This window comes from Ursus arctos, unplaced genomic scaffold (assembly GCF_023065955.2).
Source record: "Ursus arctos isolate Adak ecotype North America unplaced genomic scaffold, UrsArc2.0 scaffold_11, whole genome shotgun sequence".
NCBI lineage: Eukaryota > Metazoa > Chordata > Mammalia > Carnivora > Ursidae > Ursus > Ursus arctos.
Window position 1 is genome coordinate 68,181,071 of NW_026622775.1, and position 20,702 is coordinate 68,201,772.

A 20,702-nucleotide genomic window follows, 5' to 3' on the forward strand; every position below is an offset into this window, starting at 1 on the left:
CACACACACACACACACACACACACACACACACACTTTTTTTACTGATAAATTAGCTAAACTGCATATCAGAATCTTCCTTTGAAAAAAATAAGCAAAAATTACAAGAAGCAACCACTTTTGAAGATGGCCTTTGGACAAGAGAATGATTCTAACAAATTCAAAACCAGAAGAACAAGATGGCTTGACTTATCTTTCTAGAAGGAGTCAATCTTATTAAAGGAACAGCCCTGCTAGAGTTAGACATGTTATAGCCAGATCTCAGGTTCTAACTAGGCTTAGTAGTAATGAAATATTAACATGAGAAAAAGTGGTGGCACAATGTTTTAGTTCATCAAAGAGCATTGTGTAATGATTAAGAATATGCATTCTTTCTGTATTTAAATCTCAGCTTTTCCTTTCACATAACATCATGTAATTTATTCTCCATCTATAAAAGTGGATATAGGAATGGTACCCACCTGTTAAGGCTGTTAATGAAACTTTTAAAATTTAATATATATATAAAGTACTTGAAAAAGTACCTGATACGTATACAACATTAAGTGTTACTGATTAATTGGGTTAAGGAGAGATGTTACACACAAATGCAAACTACTGGGTACTGCTAGTACTGGGCACTATTTATTTATTTGAGGATATATATGTGTGTGTGTGTGTGTGTATATATATATATATATATATATAAATTTTGTTGTTTTGTCAAAAGTTTTAGGTTAATGTTGACATTGATATAATTTAACTATAAGTGACATTACGATAGATCTAACTTTAAACATTAGGTTTAAACTTCATATGTACATAAATTATTGGGTTTGTAGATTACTAGTCCAATGATAAAATATATACTTGCAATATTGGCAATATCTATGTGTAATACTGGTTTGGATCTTTAGATCAATTTTATGGCTGACACATGAAAAAGTGGATCCCAAATATGTGCTTGATTTAAAAAATCACCATACACACACACACACACACACACACACCATGCCCAAGAATGAAGTCCTATGTAAATAAGGCAAGACATTAATTTAAAAAGGAGTCAAATCTTACAGCATTTTCATTGCATTGAGAAGAGCAATTGGTTGAATTGTAGACCTTTTCAAGTTTCACACATTCACCATTGCTGCACACCTGGAAATGAAGTTACCCATATGAATTAATAACTTGCTCTTAGAATTTACGTGATTTTTTCTATGTAGAATCTACTGTGAAAGAAGAAATCCTCCATAAATGTTTGATAGATATTTGAAATGAATATAGTGTACATTAAAATATTGTTATATGCAAACTCTTTATTAAAATGTCTATATTCTTAACAATTTTTCAAATGTTAATCTACCAAAGATTCTATAATTGTAGGTACAATGATTTCTTCTATTAAGTTTTACTTTGATTTGATAAGGATCTGTGCTTGCTATGTCACAATTGGTGGTTAGGCATTTTGTTATTGTCAATATCAATTAATCTTATTTATGCTTATTAACTTTGTTTTACATTTTGCTTGTTATTTTTATACATTTTATAACCAAATTGTTGTTTTTGTTACTTATGATTATTGACTGGCGTATCTTCACCCATTTATTTTTTACCTGTTATTTTTATTTTTACCCATTTCTTTTAAAAAGCATATATCAGGAGATGCTTTTCCAACCTTATTGAGGTATAATAGACAAATAAAAATTGCATATATTTAAAGTACATGTTATGATGACTTGATATACATAGTGAAATGATTACCACAAAAAACCTAATGAACACATCCATTACCTTAAATACTTTTTTTTTTTTTGTGGTGGGAACATTTAAAATTTACTTTCTCAGAAAAATTTAAGTATATATTATAGTATCTAACTATAGCCACCGAGATCTGCATTAGATCTTCAGAATTTACTCATAACAGAAAGTTTGTACTCTTTGACCAACATCTCCCATTTCCCCCACCTGGCAACCATCATTCTATTCTCTGCTTTTGCTGCTTTGACTTTTTTTTAGCTTCCACATATAAGTGAGATCATACCGTATTTGTCTTTTTGTGACTGGTTTATTTTGCTTAGCATACATGAAATGTCCTCCAAGTTCATCAATGTTGTTGCGACTGACAGAGTTTCCTTCTTTTTTTAAAGCTAAATAATATTATATATTATAATGTAATATATATATTACATTTTCATTATCCATTTACCTGTCAAAGGACATTTACATTGTTTCCATATCTTGGCTCTTGTAAATATTGTAAATAATGGTGCAATGAACATGGGCAGGCAGATATCTCTTCAAGTTCCTGATTTCAACTTCTTTAGGTAATGTGCCCAAAAGTGAGATTCCTGGATCGTAGGGTAGTTCTATCATTAATTTTTTGAGGAACCACCATACAGTTTCTATAATGACTATACCAATTTACATTCCCACCAACAGTTCACAGGAGTACCCTTTTTTCCACATCCTCACCAACATCTTTTATTTGTTGTCTTTTTGATAATAACCATCCTAACAGGTGTGAGTGATATCTCATAGTGGCTTTGATTTGCATTCCTTTGAATATTAATGATGTTGAACTCCTTTTCATTTACTTGTTGGTCATTTGTGTATCTTCTTTGGGGAAAAAATATCCATTCAGGTCCTTTGCTCATTTTTTTTCTAATTGGACTATTTGGGTTTTTTTTGCTATTGGTTGCATGAATTACTTATAACTTTCATCTATTAACCCTTTATCAGATATGTGGCTTGCAAGTATTTTTTCCCATTTCATTGATTATTTTTTCATTTTCTTGATTGCAGTCTTTGTGGAAGAAATCTTTACTTTGATATAATCTCACTTATTTATTTTTGCCTTTTTGCCTGTGCTTTTATTATCACATACAAAAACATCCGTTCCTGGGCTTTCTTTGTTGGGAGATTACTAATTATTGTTTTGATCTCCTATTTGTTCAGATGTTCTATTTCTTCATCACTTAGTCTTGGTATGTTGTATGTTTCTCAGAATTATCCATTTCTTTTAAATATTCAACTTGTATAATTATTCATATTATTTTCTTATGATCCTTTGTATTTCTGTGATATCAGTTGTAATGTCTCCTTGTCATTTATAATCTTATTATTTGATTCCTCTCCCTTCGTTTCTTGGGTCAGCCTACTTAAAGGTTTGTCAATTCTGTTTACCTTCTAAAAACCAAAACAATTAATTTTTTAAATCTTTTCTACTGTCTTTCTTGTTTCATTTATTTCTGCTCTAAAAATCTTTGTTATTTCCTTACTTCTGCTAACTTTGGGCTTAGTTTTTTTCTTCCTTTTCTAGTTCCTTGAAATATAACATTAGCTTGCTTATTTGAAATTTTTCTTTTTTCTTAATGTAGGCTTTATTGCTATATACTTCCTTCTTTCAACTGGTTTTGCTGCATTTCATAAGTTTGCTATGTTGGTTTCCATTTTCCTTTGTCTCAGGTATTTTTTGGCTGCCCTTTCAATTTCTTCTTTACTCATTTGTATTTCAGGAGTGTATTGTTCAATTTCCCAATATTTGTGAATTTTCCAAATTTCCTTCTGTTACTGATTTCTAGTTTCTAGTTACCATTGTGGTCAGAAAACTGATTTCTAGTTACCATTGTGGTCAGAAAACATATTTGATATTATTTCAGTCTTCTTAAATGTGTTAAGACTTGTTTTGTAGCCCAACATATGATCTATCCTGGAGAATATTCCAAGTACACTTGAGAAAAATGTGTATTCTGTGGCCACTGGATGGAATATTCTGTACATATCTGTTAGGTCCAGTTGGTCTATAGAGTTACTCAAGCCTATTGTATTCTTTTTGGTTTTATGTGTAGATTATTTCTCCATTGTTGAAAGTGGGGTATTAAAGTCCCATACTATTATTATATTGTATTTCTCCTTTCTGTTTAGTGTAAATTTACTTTATATATTTAGGTCCTCCAATGTTAGGTAAATATCATATATACTTCTAATTGTTACATCCTCTTGATGAATTGACCTCATTATCATCACAGAGTGATCACCTTTGTTTCTTGTGACAGATTATGATTGAAAATGTATTTTCCCTGATATAAATATGGCCACACTGTTCCCTTTTTGTTGCCTTTTACATGCAATGTTTTTTCATCCTTTCACTTTAAGCCTGTGTCCTTAAACATAACATGAATGTTTTGTAGGCCGTATAATGTTGGATCCTGGTGGTTGTTGTTTTCTAGCCAACAGCCAATTTGTGTCTTTTGAATAGATAAATCTAGATTTAATGTAATTATTGATAGTTAAGTTCTTACTATTTTCATTGTTAATTGTTTCTTGAATGCTTTATAACTTCTTTGATCTTTCCTTCCTCTCCTCCTGTCTTCCTTTGCGCTTTGTTAATTTTTTGCAGTGGTATGTTTGGATGTTTTTTCTCTTTATCTTTTGTGTACCTACTAGAGGTTTTATAAAATCATTGGCATACTTTTACTTCTGTTCTCTCCATATTGCATGCTGTTGATATCACACTTTACAGCTCTTTATATTGTGTATCCAGTATCAAATTATTGTAGCTACAGTTATTTTTAATATTCTTGTTTTTTAACTTTTATATTAGAGTTAAAATATATTTATATACCATCTTCACAGTATTAAAGCATTTTGAATTTGACTATATGTTCACCTTTATCAATGAAAATTATCTTACGAATGTTTTCATGTTGTTACTTAGCATCCTCTGTTTCAACTTGAAGCGTTCCCTTTAACACTACTTGTAAGGCAGGTCTAGTGGTGTTGAACTCCTTCAGCTTTTGTTTGATAATGTCTTTAATTCTCTTTCATTTCTGAACCATAGCTTTGCCGGATATAGTACTATTGGTTAGCAGGGGTTTTTTGTTTGTTTGTTTTTATTTTTATTTTGTTTTGTTTAGTACTTTGAGTACATCATCCCACTCTCTCTTGGCCTATGAGACTTCTGCTGAGAAATTTATTGATAGTTTTATGGTTATTCCCTTTTATATAATGAGTTGCTCTTCTCTTGTTGTTTTCAAAATTCTCTTTCTGTCTTTGACTTTTGACAGTTTAGGTTTTTTTTTTTTTAATTTTAATTCCAGTATTGTTAACATACAGTGTTATATTAGTTTTAGGTGTACAATATAGTGCTTCAATAATTCTGTATGTTACTCAGTGCTCATCAAGATAAGTATATTCTTAATCTCTTTCACCTATTGTTCCCATCCCCCTTTGGTAGCCATCAGTTTGTTCTCTATGGTTAAGAGTCTACTTTTTAGTTTGCCTCTTTTTCTTTTTTACTTTATTTGTTTTATTAAATTCCACATATGAGTGAGATCATATGGTATTTGTCTTTTTCAGACTTATATTGCTCAGCATTATACTCTCTAGGTTCATCCATGTTGTTGACAGTTTGGTTATAATGTATCTCTGGATAATCTTTGGATTGGTCTCACTTGGGGTCTTTTGAGCTTTCAGAATCTGAATGTCAATATCCTTTCCAACATTTGGCAAATTTTCAGCCATTATCTTTAAAAATAATCTTTATTCCCCTTTCTCTCTTTCCCTTTCTTCTCCTTCTGGGACTCACATAATGCATATATTCATTTTTTTGTCATTGGTGTTATATAGGTTCCATACGCTTTCTTCTCTAGTTTTTATTCTTTTTTCTTTTGTTCTTCCAACTTTCTCATTTCAAATGACTTATATTCAGGTTTGCTGACTTTTTTTTTTTTTTCTGAATGATCCAGTCTGCTGTTGAAGCTTTCCATTGATTTCTTCATTTCTGTAATGTATTTTTCAGCTCCGGAATTTGTTTGGCTCTTTTTTATGATTTCTATTTCTTTGTTAAACTTATGCTGTTCATGCATTGCTTTCCTGATTTCATTTAGTCATCTGTCTGTGTTCCCTTATATTGTTTTGAGCTTCTTTAAAATGATTAATTTGAATTCTTTGTCAGGCAAATCTTAGATCTCCATTTCTTCCAGATCATTTGCTAGAGCTTCATGAGTACTTTCTTGACTATTTGTCTTTTCAGAAATAAATGCTACCTAATTTGCTGTAGTTCTTTTAGTCATAAAGTGTGTGAGAATGTCCTTCTATTGCTTTACTATCTGGATAATAGTTTGGCTGTATGTATGGTTTTAGGGTCCCAAAATTTCGTTCTCCAAAGCTCCATAGATTTTGCTGCATTATCTTATGGCATTTCTTTTTTGAAGTTAAATATAATGATAACCTGATAATTTTGTTGTTGTTGTTGTTGTTGAAAAATGATACTTGCCTTCTTTGGAACATTTTCTTTATTGTTGACTTCATGCTGTGAAGGTTAGTCTACATGCTCACCTCTTTCTATGAATTTTTCCTGGTATTAAGTTGAGTTTTTATTTTATATATTCTTCAGCTCAGGGACATTTTTTATTATTATATCTTTAATTACACTTTTACCTATATTATGTTTTCTTTATCTAGGATTCCTATTAAAACGGTATCAGATTTATTACGACTATTTTTCCTGTTTTTATTCAATTTCTCCTTTAGAATTCCTTACCTCAGTCTCATGTGTTAAGTTTAGCTTCTAATTCACTATTTTTTTGTGGTTTACTACATTTCATGGTTTACTGCTCAAATTATATGTAAATCAGTAATTATGATTTATTTTGTAATTTGAAGGCAGTGTTTGTTATTTTCAAATAATACCATTTTTATAGATTTAATATCCTTTTAAATCTGATTAAAGTATAAATTTAACTTTTTTTCTAAAGGATTTCTCTCTTTTTTAATGTATATCTGTTTCATAGGGGACTATCATCTATGAGTCCTCAAATTAATCTTCATTGTTCACACTGTTGAATTCTTTTGTCTGTTGGTATTCGTCCTCTTTGCTTATTCTTAAAGAATGGATTTTCAAATATATGTGATCAAGTGAACACTGGAAAAATGCTCCTTAAGCCATGTAAATCTCTTTTCACATACTTCAGGCTCAACTAAAGGAAACATCGAAATGTTTCTTATTTTAATTTTGGCATTTTTTTATGTTTAATAAAGAGAAAACTACAGACAGGTTTGCAGCAAATCTTTTGTGCCAGAGAAGACTAACTAGTATTCTCCCTACCTTCCCTCCCTCTTCTCTATTCTTCTTCTTTTTCCAATGTATTATCCTTCCTTTTTCATCTCTTCTCACTGTTTTCCTTTTGTTTTATTTTTCTTATCTATGTTACTAAGGAAAAAGGCATTCAAGGGCAATGGGATATGTTTGCCCTCATTTTCTATGCCAAAATTTACCCAGAAAGAAAATTATGAGAAACTAGAATGTTTTTATTCATTTTAATTTACTCATATCTAAAAGTAGTATCTCAATGTAAAAATGAGATGAAAAGTCTATAAGTAATACCTTTGTGATACCTCTATAAACTGGCATTTGCTATTCATGAATTCCTTCATTATCAATTGACCCAATAACTGGCACATTGTAATTGGTACACATCTATATTAAGACTTCTCTTGAAAGAATAGGCATTCTATGTGATGGCATGTGGCCACAACATGCTTATAAGATCAAGATGAAGTAACAACTGCTTCCCTATAAATTCCTTTGTTCAAGCCCTGTCACTCATTATGGCGTTCAATGAGGGGTAAGTCATACTTCTGCTTAGTATTTCTGGATGATTTTTCTTACCTGGAGTGAATAGAAAATTGTTTGATATTTTCTTTAACCTGATGCCTCATACACTCTATCACTGAAAGTCCTTGAACTTTCTAGTATGTAGTTGGTACACAAACCTAAAATTTCACCAATATAGATACCTCATCATTTTGATATTTTGTTATTTTAATGGGAAACTAATAGTTAGTGTATGGATTTGAAATCTAGATCTCCCTTAAATTATTAAATTCTAATTCCCTTTTTTACATTCTGAATTTTATTTTTCAGTTCATTTCTCTATCACATTATATGAATGAAACTGTAATGTTTGTGGATGGTGGTATGGTAGGAGAGGAGCTATATCACAGAAGCTATACTATTTCAAAATAACTGATTTTAAAAAAGTATTAGATTTTCCATATATTCTTGTGTTTATAAACCTTGATGAGTTGGCTGTTGTTTTTAGTACATGTCCAAAAGTTTTCATCTTAGAATGATAAACCTTTTCTGATCTGGCCTTATTTTAGCTGCTCAACTTCATTTTCTGGCATTTTACCCAAAGCTCCGGTCACCCTGAAATTGTCAGTTACCTGACTATGCCATATATTTTGTACCTTTGCATGTTATGTAGGTATTTCTTTTTAAAACATCTTTTCTCATTTTGTCTGCATTGAAAAATGTTCATCATGTCAAAGCTGAAATGTCACTCATTTAAAGGCATCATAACATGCCATTCATGTTCTCCAAGTACAGGCAATCACTTCTTCTTTGGACTTAAATATTCATCGGTCACCACTATGAAAGCACTTGTGTTAGACTGTAATATATATAATATAATTCAATTTATGAAATTCTCAAGTACCCTCATATTTACATCATTTGTTTCCAGTATGGCCACTGGCACCATAGTATGTGTCCAATAAATATGGCTGAATGAATAAAATAATTGAACATATGGCTATTTTTTAGTCAAATTAATTTAAAAATTATGCCTACAATTTTACTAATTAAGTGCACTTATAACATTTACATATCATTTTGTATAACAGAGATTGGACAAAATGATTATTTATTATAGTGTTATTACTACTTTGCTCAATCAAATGAAAACAAAAGCTGCCCATTTGTTTCTGCTTTCCCATATATAGGTCCTCAGGAACCAATTATAGAAAATAATGTTTTAAAAGTGGCTGAACCAAGAAGTTTTAATAAAACAAAGGACTTTCATCTTACCATTCCATCTCCACATTTTGTTCCAGGAGCAACCAGGCCCAAATCTTTAGAATTGTGGTATAAAATAAAAGTTTTGCACTCAGTGGTGACATTCTGCTTTGAAATCTTCTTAAGGTGATTAATCTTTTCTTTTCCAGGAAGAAATGAGTGCTGCCCTCTGCTGCAGTGTATCTTTCCACATTTGACATCTCTGAAGGAAAGGGAGAATATTCTCAGACTTGGGACCAGGAAACAGAACTTTATAGAGATGAGGCTGGCAATAAAGTGGCCTGGTCACTTTTCTCTAGACCCACCCAGCCTTATCAATAGGTTGCAGAAGCACCAAGAGAGGCAGGGTGAAAGGTTAGACAAAGTCCTGACTCTGGGAACTCTGATGAGTAGGTGAAGATGTAAAATGATTGTATTTCTTTGTAGTGCTGTGATTCTCACAAACCAGTATTAGCTCAAGTTTACAGAAGAATATTTCCTATTATTAATTTGAGTTATCTAACTTTCATCAAGATGTTAAGATTTTTTTCTTATTCTTTCTTGCACAGAGCACATCAGTTAATTCTCACAACACACCTGTGAGTTTGATATTATTATAATACCCATTTTACAGATTAGAAAGTAAGGGGAAGTTAAGTGACTGCCCAGTTTCACCTAGAATATTTAAGAGCAAAGTTGAACTTGACCAAAGGTTTCTGTTATTGTTTTCAGTCCAAATCCTGTTTTGTGAATGTAACAAATCTGGAAGAATGACGCAGCTAATACTTTTTAAAATCAGATCTAACTTTCACTTCTCCTCTTCTTTCCAATTTCAAGTTCTACTTTTCTTTTTTGTTGTGGCTTCACTTGTTTCCTTCTCTCTGCTTCTTTTCCCTCTTTCCACTTTATTTTCCTCCTCCTGTTTGCTCTTTCCTATTTTCTTGTAGCTTCTCTTGGTCCCTTTCTTTCCTAAGAATTTTAACTCTTTCCCATCTTTCCTCCTTCTATCTCACGACCTTCAACTCATAAATACAGTATGTAAGTGCCAGTTACACAGTCAGGGATGTGTGCTCCCTCCCTTACTCCCTCTCCTCCCAATCTCCTCAGTAAAAAGAGGTTAACAGCTGCCAGAACAAAAGCAGTTCTGATTTTGCAAAAACACTCTTAGTAGGCACTTACTTTTCTTTACATGGTACTTACTTCTCTTCACAGGGAATCAATCTGTTTTCCTTGTTTTTGCAGTATCCAAATCTATTTCCTTTTTTATTCATCTCATAGCAGAGATCAGAACTATCTTTCACCTCTAGGACCCAAAATGGAATGATTAAAGTAAAATAATAAAAGCATGAATGTTATAAATAATAAAATATCTTATTTTTCTAATGTAATTGAAATTTTAGTATCATGTAGTGGTAAGGCAGAATGGGATAAATAAATCAATTTAAAGCTATCCTATTGCATCAGGAAACTATTTTACAGAGGAGTATGGATATAAACCCACAAACTGAGCTGGTTAATTAATATTAGAGGTAATATCAACTAATATTAAAGGTAATTTCCAGAAAGATTCTAGGTAAGATCTGGGAAGAATGCCACAAATGGCATTATCTTCAATCTTGCCCCTAAATTTTTACAGGATAATAGCAGAAATAATAGCTATTATGTTTATCAGCCATTCACTGTAATTGTTTCTCACCATTATCAAAGAATTGAGAGCACTGATCATCCCGGGTGGGACATTTCCCCATGAAGCAGTAGCCTTTTGCATTTTTGCAAGGAAATCCATTTACTTGGAATTTGTCCTTAGGACATGCAGAAGAGTAGCCAGTACACACTTCAGGAAAATCACATTCATCTTTTGCTGGTCTGCATATGGACCCTGATGTTTTCATCTGTTGAAGAAAAACAAAAAGACAAAAAATCTTGGACACATTTAGGTAGGTTAAGTTTCAGTAAATAGGAGGGAGTTTGACCCATTTAACTTATCTTTAAAAAAAGGGTTTTAAGGTTGGATCATGACTTTCTTCTCCATTCCACTGAGAATTATTATCATTTGTAAATGTGTTGGCTTTTATGTAATTTTAGGAATGACATGATGGTGTTTTTGAAAATCTGTATTAGAACAGCATTGGGCAGAGTTGGAAAGGACAAAAAATGGAGAAATGAACAAGAATTCTGTTCATCTTTCTCCAATGCATACCATCTCCAGCACACACATATAAACTGGGATAACTGCCTATCTGTAATGAGGAATCTCCACTCCCAAGAAATCACATCTCTCCAAATGAACTGGAAAAATTCCCTGACTCATTGCTGGGAGAAAGTGCATTCTCTTATTCAGCCACTCGATATACATTTAATTATAATGAGTCCTAGAAAGATTTGAAAATTAATAAGACACACTTCCTTTCCTTTGTGAGTTCACAATATAGTGTGTTAAAGGAAATGTCATTTAAACTTTGGACAGTCATTTGGATTTCTGATTGCCTTTCCTAGGAAGATATCTCCATGTACTAGTCACACTCACTTTCCAATTCCAGTATAATCCTTTTTCCTTCACTGTTTTTGGAATGCCACCCCTTCCACCACCACCACACATGAGCTGAGGTTAAATAGGTTGACAATGATTTACAAAGGAACAAGAATAATATGTTTATCATATAACTCTACTCCTAAAAGACCAAGTGATACTTGCTTCTCCACTCCCCAGGCCATAGCATTGCCGAGGACTTAGAAGTCAGAACAACTCAGAAGAGGCTTTATTGGGTACAAGCAAGACTAACCCTAATCTGGGATTAGGAGTGTGGGGTCATTCGGTGGACAGCCAATTCTTCCATCCTATGTACACTTAATAAACTGAAAATGAAGAACCCAGTCCTAGCACAGGTCCTTACCTGACAAGATTCACAGCATTCTCCTTCCGCACAACTAAATCCCGGCTTCAACACACATTTGTTTGCATCACAGCAAGGATTGGTGCACTCCTGGCAATAATAAAAAATTAAAGATCGGAAATTGGTTTGTAGTTAAGGTCTTGTTTAATAAGTTGTGGTTCTGTGTAATTTATCATTACTTGTCTTTCAGAGTTAAATCCAAATGCGTGATCCTTGGCTATGACGTGTATATGAAGACTACTGCTTGTAACTGGTTGTTGGGAATTTACTTTGTTTGTTTTTTTAAGATTTATTTACTTGAGAGAGAAAGCACGTGCATGTGTGAGCAGGGGAAAGGGCAGAGGGAGAGGGAGAGAATCTCATGCAGACTCCCTGCTGAACACTGAACCCAATGCAGGGCTTGATTCCAGAACCTGAGATCATGATTTGAGTCAAAATCAAGAGTTGGAGGTTTAACCAACTGAGCCACCAGCCAGTTGCCCCAATTTTGTTTTCTTCCCAATTAGCTGTTCAGTTCTCTACACTAATGAATTTTCATCAGCAGCTTACAAAGTCCAAAGTTTCTGACCTTCCATTTTCCTGATGACTTCCATTCTTTGGAAGGGCCCTGCTACTTCTCTATACTAAAGGTTTAATATGAGATAATAGAACTTCTGAAGATCTAATTTTACATTTTCTTCAAATGTTGAGTATTTCAAGCTGAACTTTGTTGTTTTAACGCATCATTCAATAATAAGAGCAGGATGGACACATAGGCCTCATCTGCTGGAAACAAAATTAAAATTGCAAAAGAAATTGCAAATTGTAATGTAAGGTACTTCATGTGTTAGAATGAAACTGTAGAACCATTCTAAAAAATGCGCACAGACAAAAGCCTTGATTTCCAAAGTTAAGAGCCTCTTTGCATTTAATCTGAGACATTCGAAAACTAAGTGTTGCAAACTCTTTACATGTCACTGTCCCCACTCTGATCATGGAGTCTCTGATTCACTTACTATTAGATTTATTTTGAATTTTGTAGTGCTTACAGTGTACACACTACATATGTGGTCTTCAGACCAGCAGTATCAACATAACCTTGCAGGTTGCTAGGAATAAAGGATCTCAGCCTCACTTCAGGCCTACAGAATCAGAATCCACATTTTAACAACATTCCCAGGTGATGTGTATACATACAATTTGAGAAGTGGTTGTCTAGGACTCATACCTATATGATAAGCGCTTAACAGAAATAGCTTCTATGTTGGAGGAAAGCAGATTAAGAATTACTCTAAAATTTGTCTTAAAAGGCATATGCTAAATGTTCCAGAGACCAAGGCTCCAACAAATATGTGGAAGGTTAGAAGGGTTCTGCTCAATTAAGACAGTTTTCTAATAACATGAACTGTCCAGCTGGTATATAAACCAGCCTCATAAGGCCCTGAGTAAAGCTCAATTGACTAACTGTGGAGAACAAATTCCTACTGTGCATGAGATCAGACTTAAAGGCACCTATGGGCCTTTCTTACAAGAAGAGCCAATTACTATCTAAACCAGGCAAATGTAATACTGTGGGTCTCCAGTAAGATCATTATACATAATTCATGACTTGGTAAGATGCCTTGCAATGAGGCTACACCAATGACTTTTTTTGAAATGAGACAAAAAAACACATTATTTAAAACTTTACAAGGAATATCATGGTTGATTAATGGCTACCTCCCTGCTTAGGTTCTAGCTGAGAGTAAACATTGTAATTGAAAGACATTATTTGCAAATACCTGAACGGGGCCACAATCACACTCTTCTCCTTCATCCAACTGCTTGTTTCCACAATATGGGTAATTACTTAATTTATCAGAAAATGGAATATTGGACATGCATGTTGGATTATAATCCTTCAGGTGTTGCAGGTACTGAATTCTGTTGCATTTACTGAATTTTAGTGCAGGAATGCTAGAGTTCAGATAAATTAAAAATAAAGATAAATTTTATCAGTGTATCGTGGTGGAACAGCTATAAACTTTTATGAAGGATTTAGGAAGAATAAATATAAATGATGGACTCTAAAAGTCCATTTACTTATCCTACTTTACAGTTATAGGAGAGTAGCAGTGAGCTTTTATTATAGAAAATGTCTTACTGAAACAGCCAACACATGATATTTTAATGGACATACTCTGATTATATATCCTCCAGAAAGTCCTTCCTGAAGCCCATAGTTTAGACTGAATGTGATTGCTGCTCCTAGATCACATTTTATTTGTTCCTCTTGACATAATCTATATATTCGTTTATCATTTATGCAAGAATACAAGATTCTCAATGCAGGGACTGTAATTTTTTTTAAAAATAAGCACTAATTAGCAGAGTGCCTAGTACAAAGCAGTTCTCTAAACCATTGTTGAAACAAATGATTTATTTAGTAATATCTTACACATCCTAGGAATGCACTATCCTTCTGAAAAGTTCAAAGATTAAAAAGACTGAAATTCACCTCCCTTCTGTCTTCCTTTTGTTTTGACTCCCTTGCCATTATTGACACATGATGGGCACGGATGGGTTTTTAGAGGCTTAAAAACATTACTTTGGAATGGTGGGGCCCTGAAAAATACTACTAATTATGTAGATAATGATATAAAATTAGATATCAGTTACTTAGTTCTTACTCTATGCCAGTCACTGTACTTGGGTGCTTTCACTACTTTACTTCATTTAATCAATATATAGACACACTGATCATCATCATTAACACCTTTCTTATGTGAAATGCACCATGTACTCTCTGTGAAGGAGCTCAAAAATATGTAAAGTTTAGGACCTGGCTGCAGGTAATTCACAGCATGATGGGGGGATGTAGGACATTCATTCATTCTGTAATTATTTATAGAGTCCCTAGTATGTATCTGGGACTTTTCTAGACGGTGCGATAAAACAGTGAAGAAGGCAGACAAAACCTTCTGACCTCCTGAAATTTATATTTTGTTGGAGGAATAAAATAATAAGCAAGCTAAATAGGTAATGTGTAGACTATATTAGATAGTGATTGATACTAAGAATGGAAAGAAAACAAGGAAGGGATGGATAATGCCATAGCATATATGAGGAGACAGGATCGAAAAATTAGATCAGGTGGCTGGGGAAAGCTTGGCTGAGAATGACATTTGAGTAAAGATTTGAAGGAGGTAATTAGAGTTTATAGCAAAGATGATAAAACAAGGTACATAGAGTGTATTCCTCTCCTAGGCACCTTAGTATAATTTACTAATTAATCATTTTATATTTTTGCAATATGTTCAGACAGAGTTTTAGAATTTCTCTCACCATGTCACTAGAACAGACACTACCAACTGATAAGATTTAGTCCCAAAGAGAAACAGCCTATGATGGCTGGTTTCATAATAGACCTTATGGAATATATTAGGAAAATGTTCACATAATAACAACATATCACTACAATATGGAGTTCTAACCAAGAGCCACACCCAAAATATTTAAATGTCTTCTCTACATTGTTTGAACCTTACCTTCCACCACGATCCATCACACATCTCTGAAAATTACAGGTACATGGGTAATCATCATGCTTCATCCCAAGGTTATGACCCAGCTGATGTGCAATTCTGCTTGCAACTACATTTAGATCAGGCAAAAGATCCTGAGGCCAAGAAAAGGTATGCATTGGAAATTTCTATAAGATAATGCACTCTAGTACGTAGTGTTTTGAACTATTGGTTGATACCTGGTTTCTAGCTTCTGGTTAACTAGTACTTATTTGAGAGTCCATGGACTTCATTACCTCCCTGTCCTGCCCTCAGTTCCTTTAATTATATAATGAGGTTAGACAAATGACCTTTTGAGTGTCTCTAACTCTAACATTTCAAAATTATTTTTTGTGGCACAGTAATAGTCATTGTTGGATTTCTATAAACTCATTCTTACAAGTAGCTAAAATTTATAAACTAATGTCCTACACAATAAAATAAACACTTTTGATTTTAAAATAAAAAATATGCGAGGTTCATGTTTTCAATGTACAGTCTCACATTGCATTACATAACAGTGGTATGTGATCATGAAGAGGAAGTTTTTACTATGAAGAAAACCAGAAGTTCAGTGATTTGAAATCCAAGGCAGAGTTGATTGTTAACTCTGTAGCTCTATTTCATGTTTCAATCTCTATATTAAGTACAAAAAAAATAATTTCCTAAAAGGGGTGGGATATCAAGTTACTGTAAAGGTAAAATTCCCCTAATTTGGTTATTTCATTTTATTCATTTGAACTTTAAAATGTGTTCTGGATGGGTTGTAATGTCATAATTGGAGTGGCTACAGCCTATATATTAGATTAGATGGATTCTACAATGCAAAATTTGTGTTATTAAAATACCATAATCAAGGGCATAATCACAAAAAGAACCATGTAATAAATAGATCATGTATAAATTTTTAATTTCAAGGTCTTAATAAGACTTAAATAAGACTACTTGGACAGCATCTACTAGAAGCTTAGTGACTTGGGAAAGGTACCAGAGAAAATAGATAAGTCAGCAGTTTGAACATCTTAGTCTTTCTGAAAATGAATCACAAGGTTGTCTTGATATATTTTAAATGATTTATAAACTATACACTCAGCACAAAAGCAATTATCCTCCCTTGCTAACTCATGTCTTTATATGTGTACTTTACATGTGTACATTACATGTCCTTATAAATAGCTATATATAATATGCAAAAAAGCTTTTTTAATCTTTGTATGTTAATTTGTATATGATTTTTAAAGCTCTGAACAACACTGATTTACATTCATTGTTCATCAGTAGTTTTTATAAAACATTTTTTTCCTATTTAATAAAGGAAACATAACAGTTTCATCATGATATATATTGGTGAGAATATATGGCAGAATTCATACATGGTTTCTTTTCTTTTCTTTTCTTTCTTTTCTTTTCTTTTCTTTTCTTTTCTTCTTTTTTCTTTTTCTTCTTCTTCTTCTTCTTCTTCTTCTTCTTCTTCTTCTTTCTCCTTTTCTTCTTTTCTTCTTTCTTTCTTTCTTTCTTTCTTTCTTTCTTTCTTTCTTTCTTTCTTTCTTCTTTCTTTCTTTCTTTCTTTTCTTCCTTTCTTTTCTTTCTTCTTTTGTAGGCTCCACCCCCAGAACAGAGCCCAACGCAGGGCTTGAACTCATGACCCTGAGATCAAGACCTGAGCTGAGATCAAGAGTTGGATGCTGAACTGACTAAGCCACCCAGGTGCCCCTAGTCCCTTTCAACAGGACACAGAAAATTTATAAAAATTAAATTCAAACTTTGTGATTAAGTTACATAACAAATAAAACACAGCCTACCTTAACAATGCTGGTGGAATAATAGGGCAGGCATATACCCTCTGAATAAGAAATTCCTTGTGCATGTTTGTAGAGCCACTTCCCACTATAAACAAGAGGCAAATACACTCTTCAGTCTGAGGTAGTGGTTTAATTAACACAAACATTGAATTGCAGTGAATCCTCACAATGCTAGTGCCTTTGCACATAGAAGTGCCTTTTTTTCATGGAGTTCTAGAATTGAGGATGATCTTAGTTGTTATTAAGCTCATTTAAAACTTGGGGTACAGTAGAGGTATTGAAAAAAATCAGTACAATCTGAAGTTGAAATCCTAAAAAAAGTACTTTCAGAAAAATAATAAGGTTAGAGTCCAATTTTACATGGCTTACCCTACACTCAGCTTTGGATAAAACCACTTAAAAGACCAAAAACTTAAGTTAAAAAGTGTTTGGAGGGAAAAATACAACATAGTCAATAGACTCAATACCGTGATTAATTAATTAGCTATGGCTGAAAATTTTTAGAAAATTTAAATCAACCATAGAAAATCATAGAGGATTAGATAACTATAATCAAACATTTAAAAGAGTTGTCATGTGAACTACTGTTGGGTTACCTAAAAAGACAGATGTAGATGTGTATATTCAGGGAATCCAGACTTGATATGCTTTCAAGAACATTTAGAATTGGACCACTTGAAAGAGCAATCATGAGCTGGAAGACCACACTTGGAATATAATTAAGAAGATTCAAATATGAGGAAGGTGGTCAGGTTACATGACCCCTTTCAATCTTTAACTTTTTTGATCAAGAAGATATGCTCTATTTCTTTCTTTACTATTGAAATGTCCTACATTTTATTCTCAGTGTTTGGCTATGTATCTTGGAGGAATTTAGAACTCTGGTCTTCCTAGACTCTGGAGATCTTGGAAGAATACCACTTATGGAGATGAAGCATCAGAGAAAACACAATGTGGATTCTGAATTTGCTCATGGTTACTTAAAAACAAAAATCACAACATGAAAATGCCATATGTATTGTCTTATCACTTCTAGTGCTATGCGAATAGATAGATGAGAAGACATACAAGAAACTCAACACTTAAGAAGTCCCAAATACGATGTCCAATTAGATATTTAGGAGCACTTTTCTCATTTCCTTATTTGCAGACATACTATTGTTGTGAGAAGCTACTGCTCAGAATAATAGACATTGTGAGAGTAAAAAGGTTTTCGTTTATAGCCGTGTAATATTACTAGACTAATTTATTAAGTATTTTAAAACACATGTTCAAGAAATAGGCAAAGAGGCTAATCTTGTGCACGATGAAGGTTATAGTGATATTTTACATTAACCTCTATAATTTTGGTGCATACTAGTGTATGAATCTCCCAAGTCAGGTAAAACTATCCCCCTGGAGATATGTGCTGTGGGCCATCCCAGATATGAAAATCAGAAGTGATATTACTTTGAAGGTGTGGTTCACTCTCATCAATCTGCCAAAGAGCTGGACCTGACCTCCAACTATAAAGGCTCCATTGCTCCAAAGTTATGCTTTCATACTTTAACTAAGATAACAGGACTACAGTTAACACAAGGTTAAAGTCAGTTCAGCTCCACAACTATTTATCATTTCTCAATAGGTTGAGTAGTGTGGTAGTTATTTTGAATTACAAAAATGATTTTTAAAAAAGGCCCCCCTGTCTTAGGAATGACCTAATATTGTAGATAAATCCAAACCTTTATTTACTTAGGAATATTAAAGCTGTGGCAGATTAGTTATCCATCATGAATAGTAGAGTAGATGCTCTTAAAGTGCTATTCATTGGATAGGGACACTTTATTGAGGGAAATTTTCCAGAGAATGAGGTGCTTTCCCAAATAGGTAGGTTTTTGGGGAGTATTGGAATGGTACAGTGTAGAAGAATTAAGGGAGTTAGTGCTGGATGCTGATAAGTAAATTGATTCTAAAAGTACATTGCAACTAATGAATCATCAAACTTTACATCAAAAACCAGGGATGCACTGTATGGTGACTAACATAATATAATAAAAAATATTATTAAAAATAAATAAAATAAATAAAATAAAGGGAAGCACACAATACAATCCCTTATAGAAAGACCCAATATTTTCTATTGTAAATGTCACTCCAAATTATTCAATAAGAGAGCTTGACAAGATAATTTTATATTTTATTTAGAAAAATAAATGAACAAAAATGGCAAAAAAAAAGAATAAAAGTACATTGCTTTTCTAATGACATTTTCAACTCTGACCGGAAATGTAAATATGTTGTACGTTTACTTTCTAGTATTAATCAATATCAGAGAGAAAGATTATTAAAAATTCATTTGGAAATTTTATGTATAGCTAGACATAACATTTTGTCACCATGTACTATGCAAAAGTCAATTGTTTTAAAAAGTATTGTGTTGTTCATTTGTTTTATTTTCTTTTTTTATAATCCACCTAAAGTATGCAGGAAAATAGAGCACTTACATACCTGAGTAATAGAACATGATCAAAATTATTTCTTTTTCTAAGGATCATTTCTTGCCAAGTTGAAAAGCGCAACAAGGTATTTTCTATATTTGAATCTATGTCTATTTTATCTCCATTTGTCCACATTTCAAGGCCAACCAATGTCACATGAATGTCCAAGGTTTTGTAAATCTGTTCAAAGGAGAAATAAATTTTCATAGAGTCAAGTTACAGAAGGAACCTTCATCATTACTATATTCCTCTACAATAAAAAAAGGTAATTTTAACATGTGAGGTACATAAACAAAAAGCACAGGCCTTATTTTACAAATGGTTATATTGAAACAGAATATAGTGTAAATTGCCCAGAATACTGGGTGAATTACCATGACCAACAAAAAACTTAACTAAAAAAAAAAATCTGATTCCCTTTGAATATGATAAACCTTACAGACACTGGGCTCAAGATGTGTCTAGCATAAATAATTTAGCAAAGCTCTGAGATTATAACTGACCTGAAGATGTGAAGTTACTAATAGTGGCACACAGAGGGATGAGTGTTCTTTATTCATCTCTCTATTTAAGTCATTAGTTGGTTCTATGGCAGATTAGAATGTTGATAATTGTTTTCAAAAACCAATAATGTAGGTGTCATATTTTGTTTGATTTTTTGGAACTAATTTGTTGTCTAAGAAATCTTTTTGGTGATTGCTCAAAACTGGCACAAATAGCTTTAGCCCATAAGCCTTCTCAACTCATTCCCATTTGCTTTTGTAAACACTAAGTTGGTAGATACTTTAATGCCAGCACAAAAGAAGACAGTTGAAGCAAATATGAGGATTTTGAGACAAAAAGAGTTATATAAATTTTATATTTCATAACAGCCAGTACAAAGTGGGTTGAAAGAATGAATGAAGAACTACGAACACTGAGTTAAGAGTGAAAATGATAAGGCCACTCACACAATATTAGTAGAGTATGCAATCAGTTATCAAGAAGTGTGATACATCATGGCTATAATAACATTGTGTTAATTTTCTACTTTTCTTAAGCTGCATAATATGAATATATTGAATTTCATGTGTCAACATAATAACCCAACAAAGGCATTTCAGAAGTCTGAGAGCTAGGCTTCCTTTAAACTCTCATGAAGTTAGACCTTTAGTCAAATCATGATCTCAAATCCATACTGGAGCCTGT

At 32.8% G+C, this 20,702-nt stretch overlaps 1 protein-coding gene across 1 annotated transcript in view; it reads right to left on the reverse strand.

The window, feature by feature from the left end:
- ADAM7 (ADAM metallopeptidase domain 7) overlaps positions 1-20,702 on the reverse strand; it is an 83,914-nt gene that overhangs the window by 14,189 nt on the left and 49,023 nt on the right. Inside the window, exons 10-18 of the mRNA XM_026519084.3 lie at positions 19,525-19,694; positions 17,038-17,122; positions 15,221-15,351; positions 13,475-13,649; positions 11,715-11,804; positions 10,517-10,712; positions 10,021-10,123; positions 8,854-9,043; positions 1,056-1,136 (exon numbers count right to left, since the gene is read on the reverse strand). Of these exons, the coding sequence (XP_026374869.3) occupies positions 1,056-1,136; positions 8,854-9,043; positions 10,021-10,123; positions 10,517-10,712; positions 11,715-11,804; positions 13,475-13,649; positions 15,221-15,351; positions 17,038-17,122; positions 19,525-19,694 (1,221 nt within the window). The remainder of the gene's footprint in view (positions 1-1,055; positions 1,137-8,853; positions 9,044-10,020; positions 10,124-10,516; positions 10,713-11,714; positions 11,805-13,474; positions 13,650-15,220; positions 15,352-17,037; positions 17,123-19,524; positions 19,695-20,702) is intronic.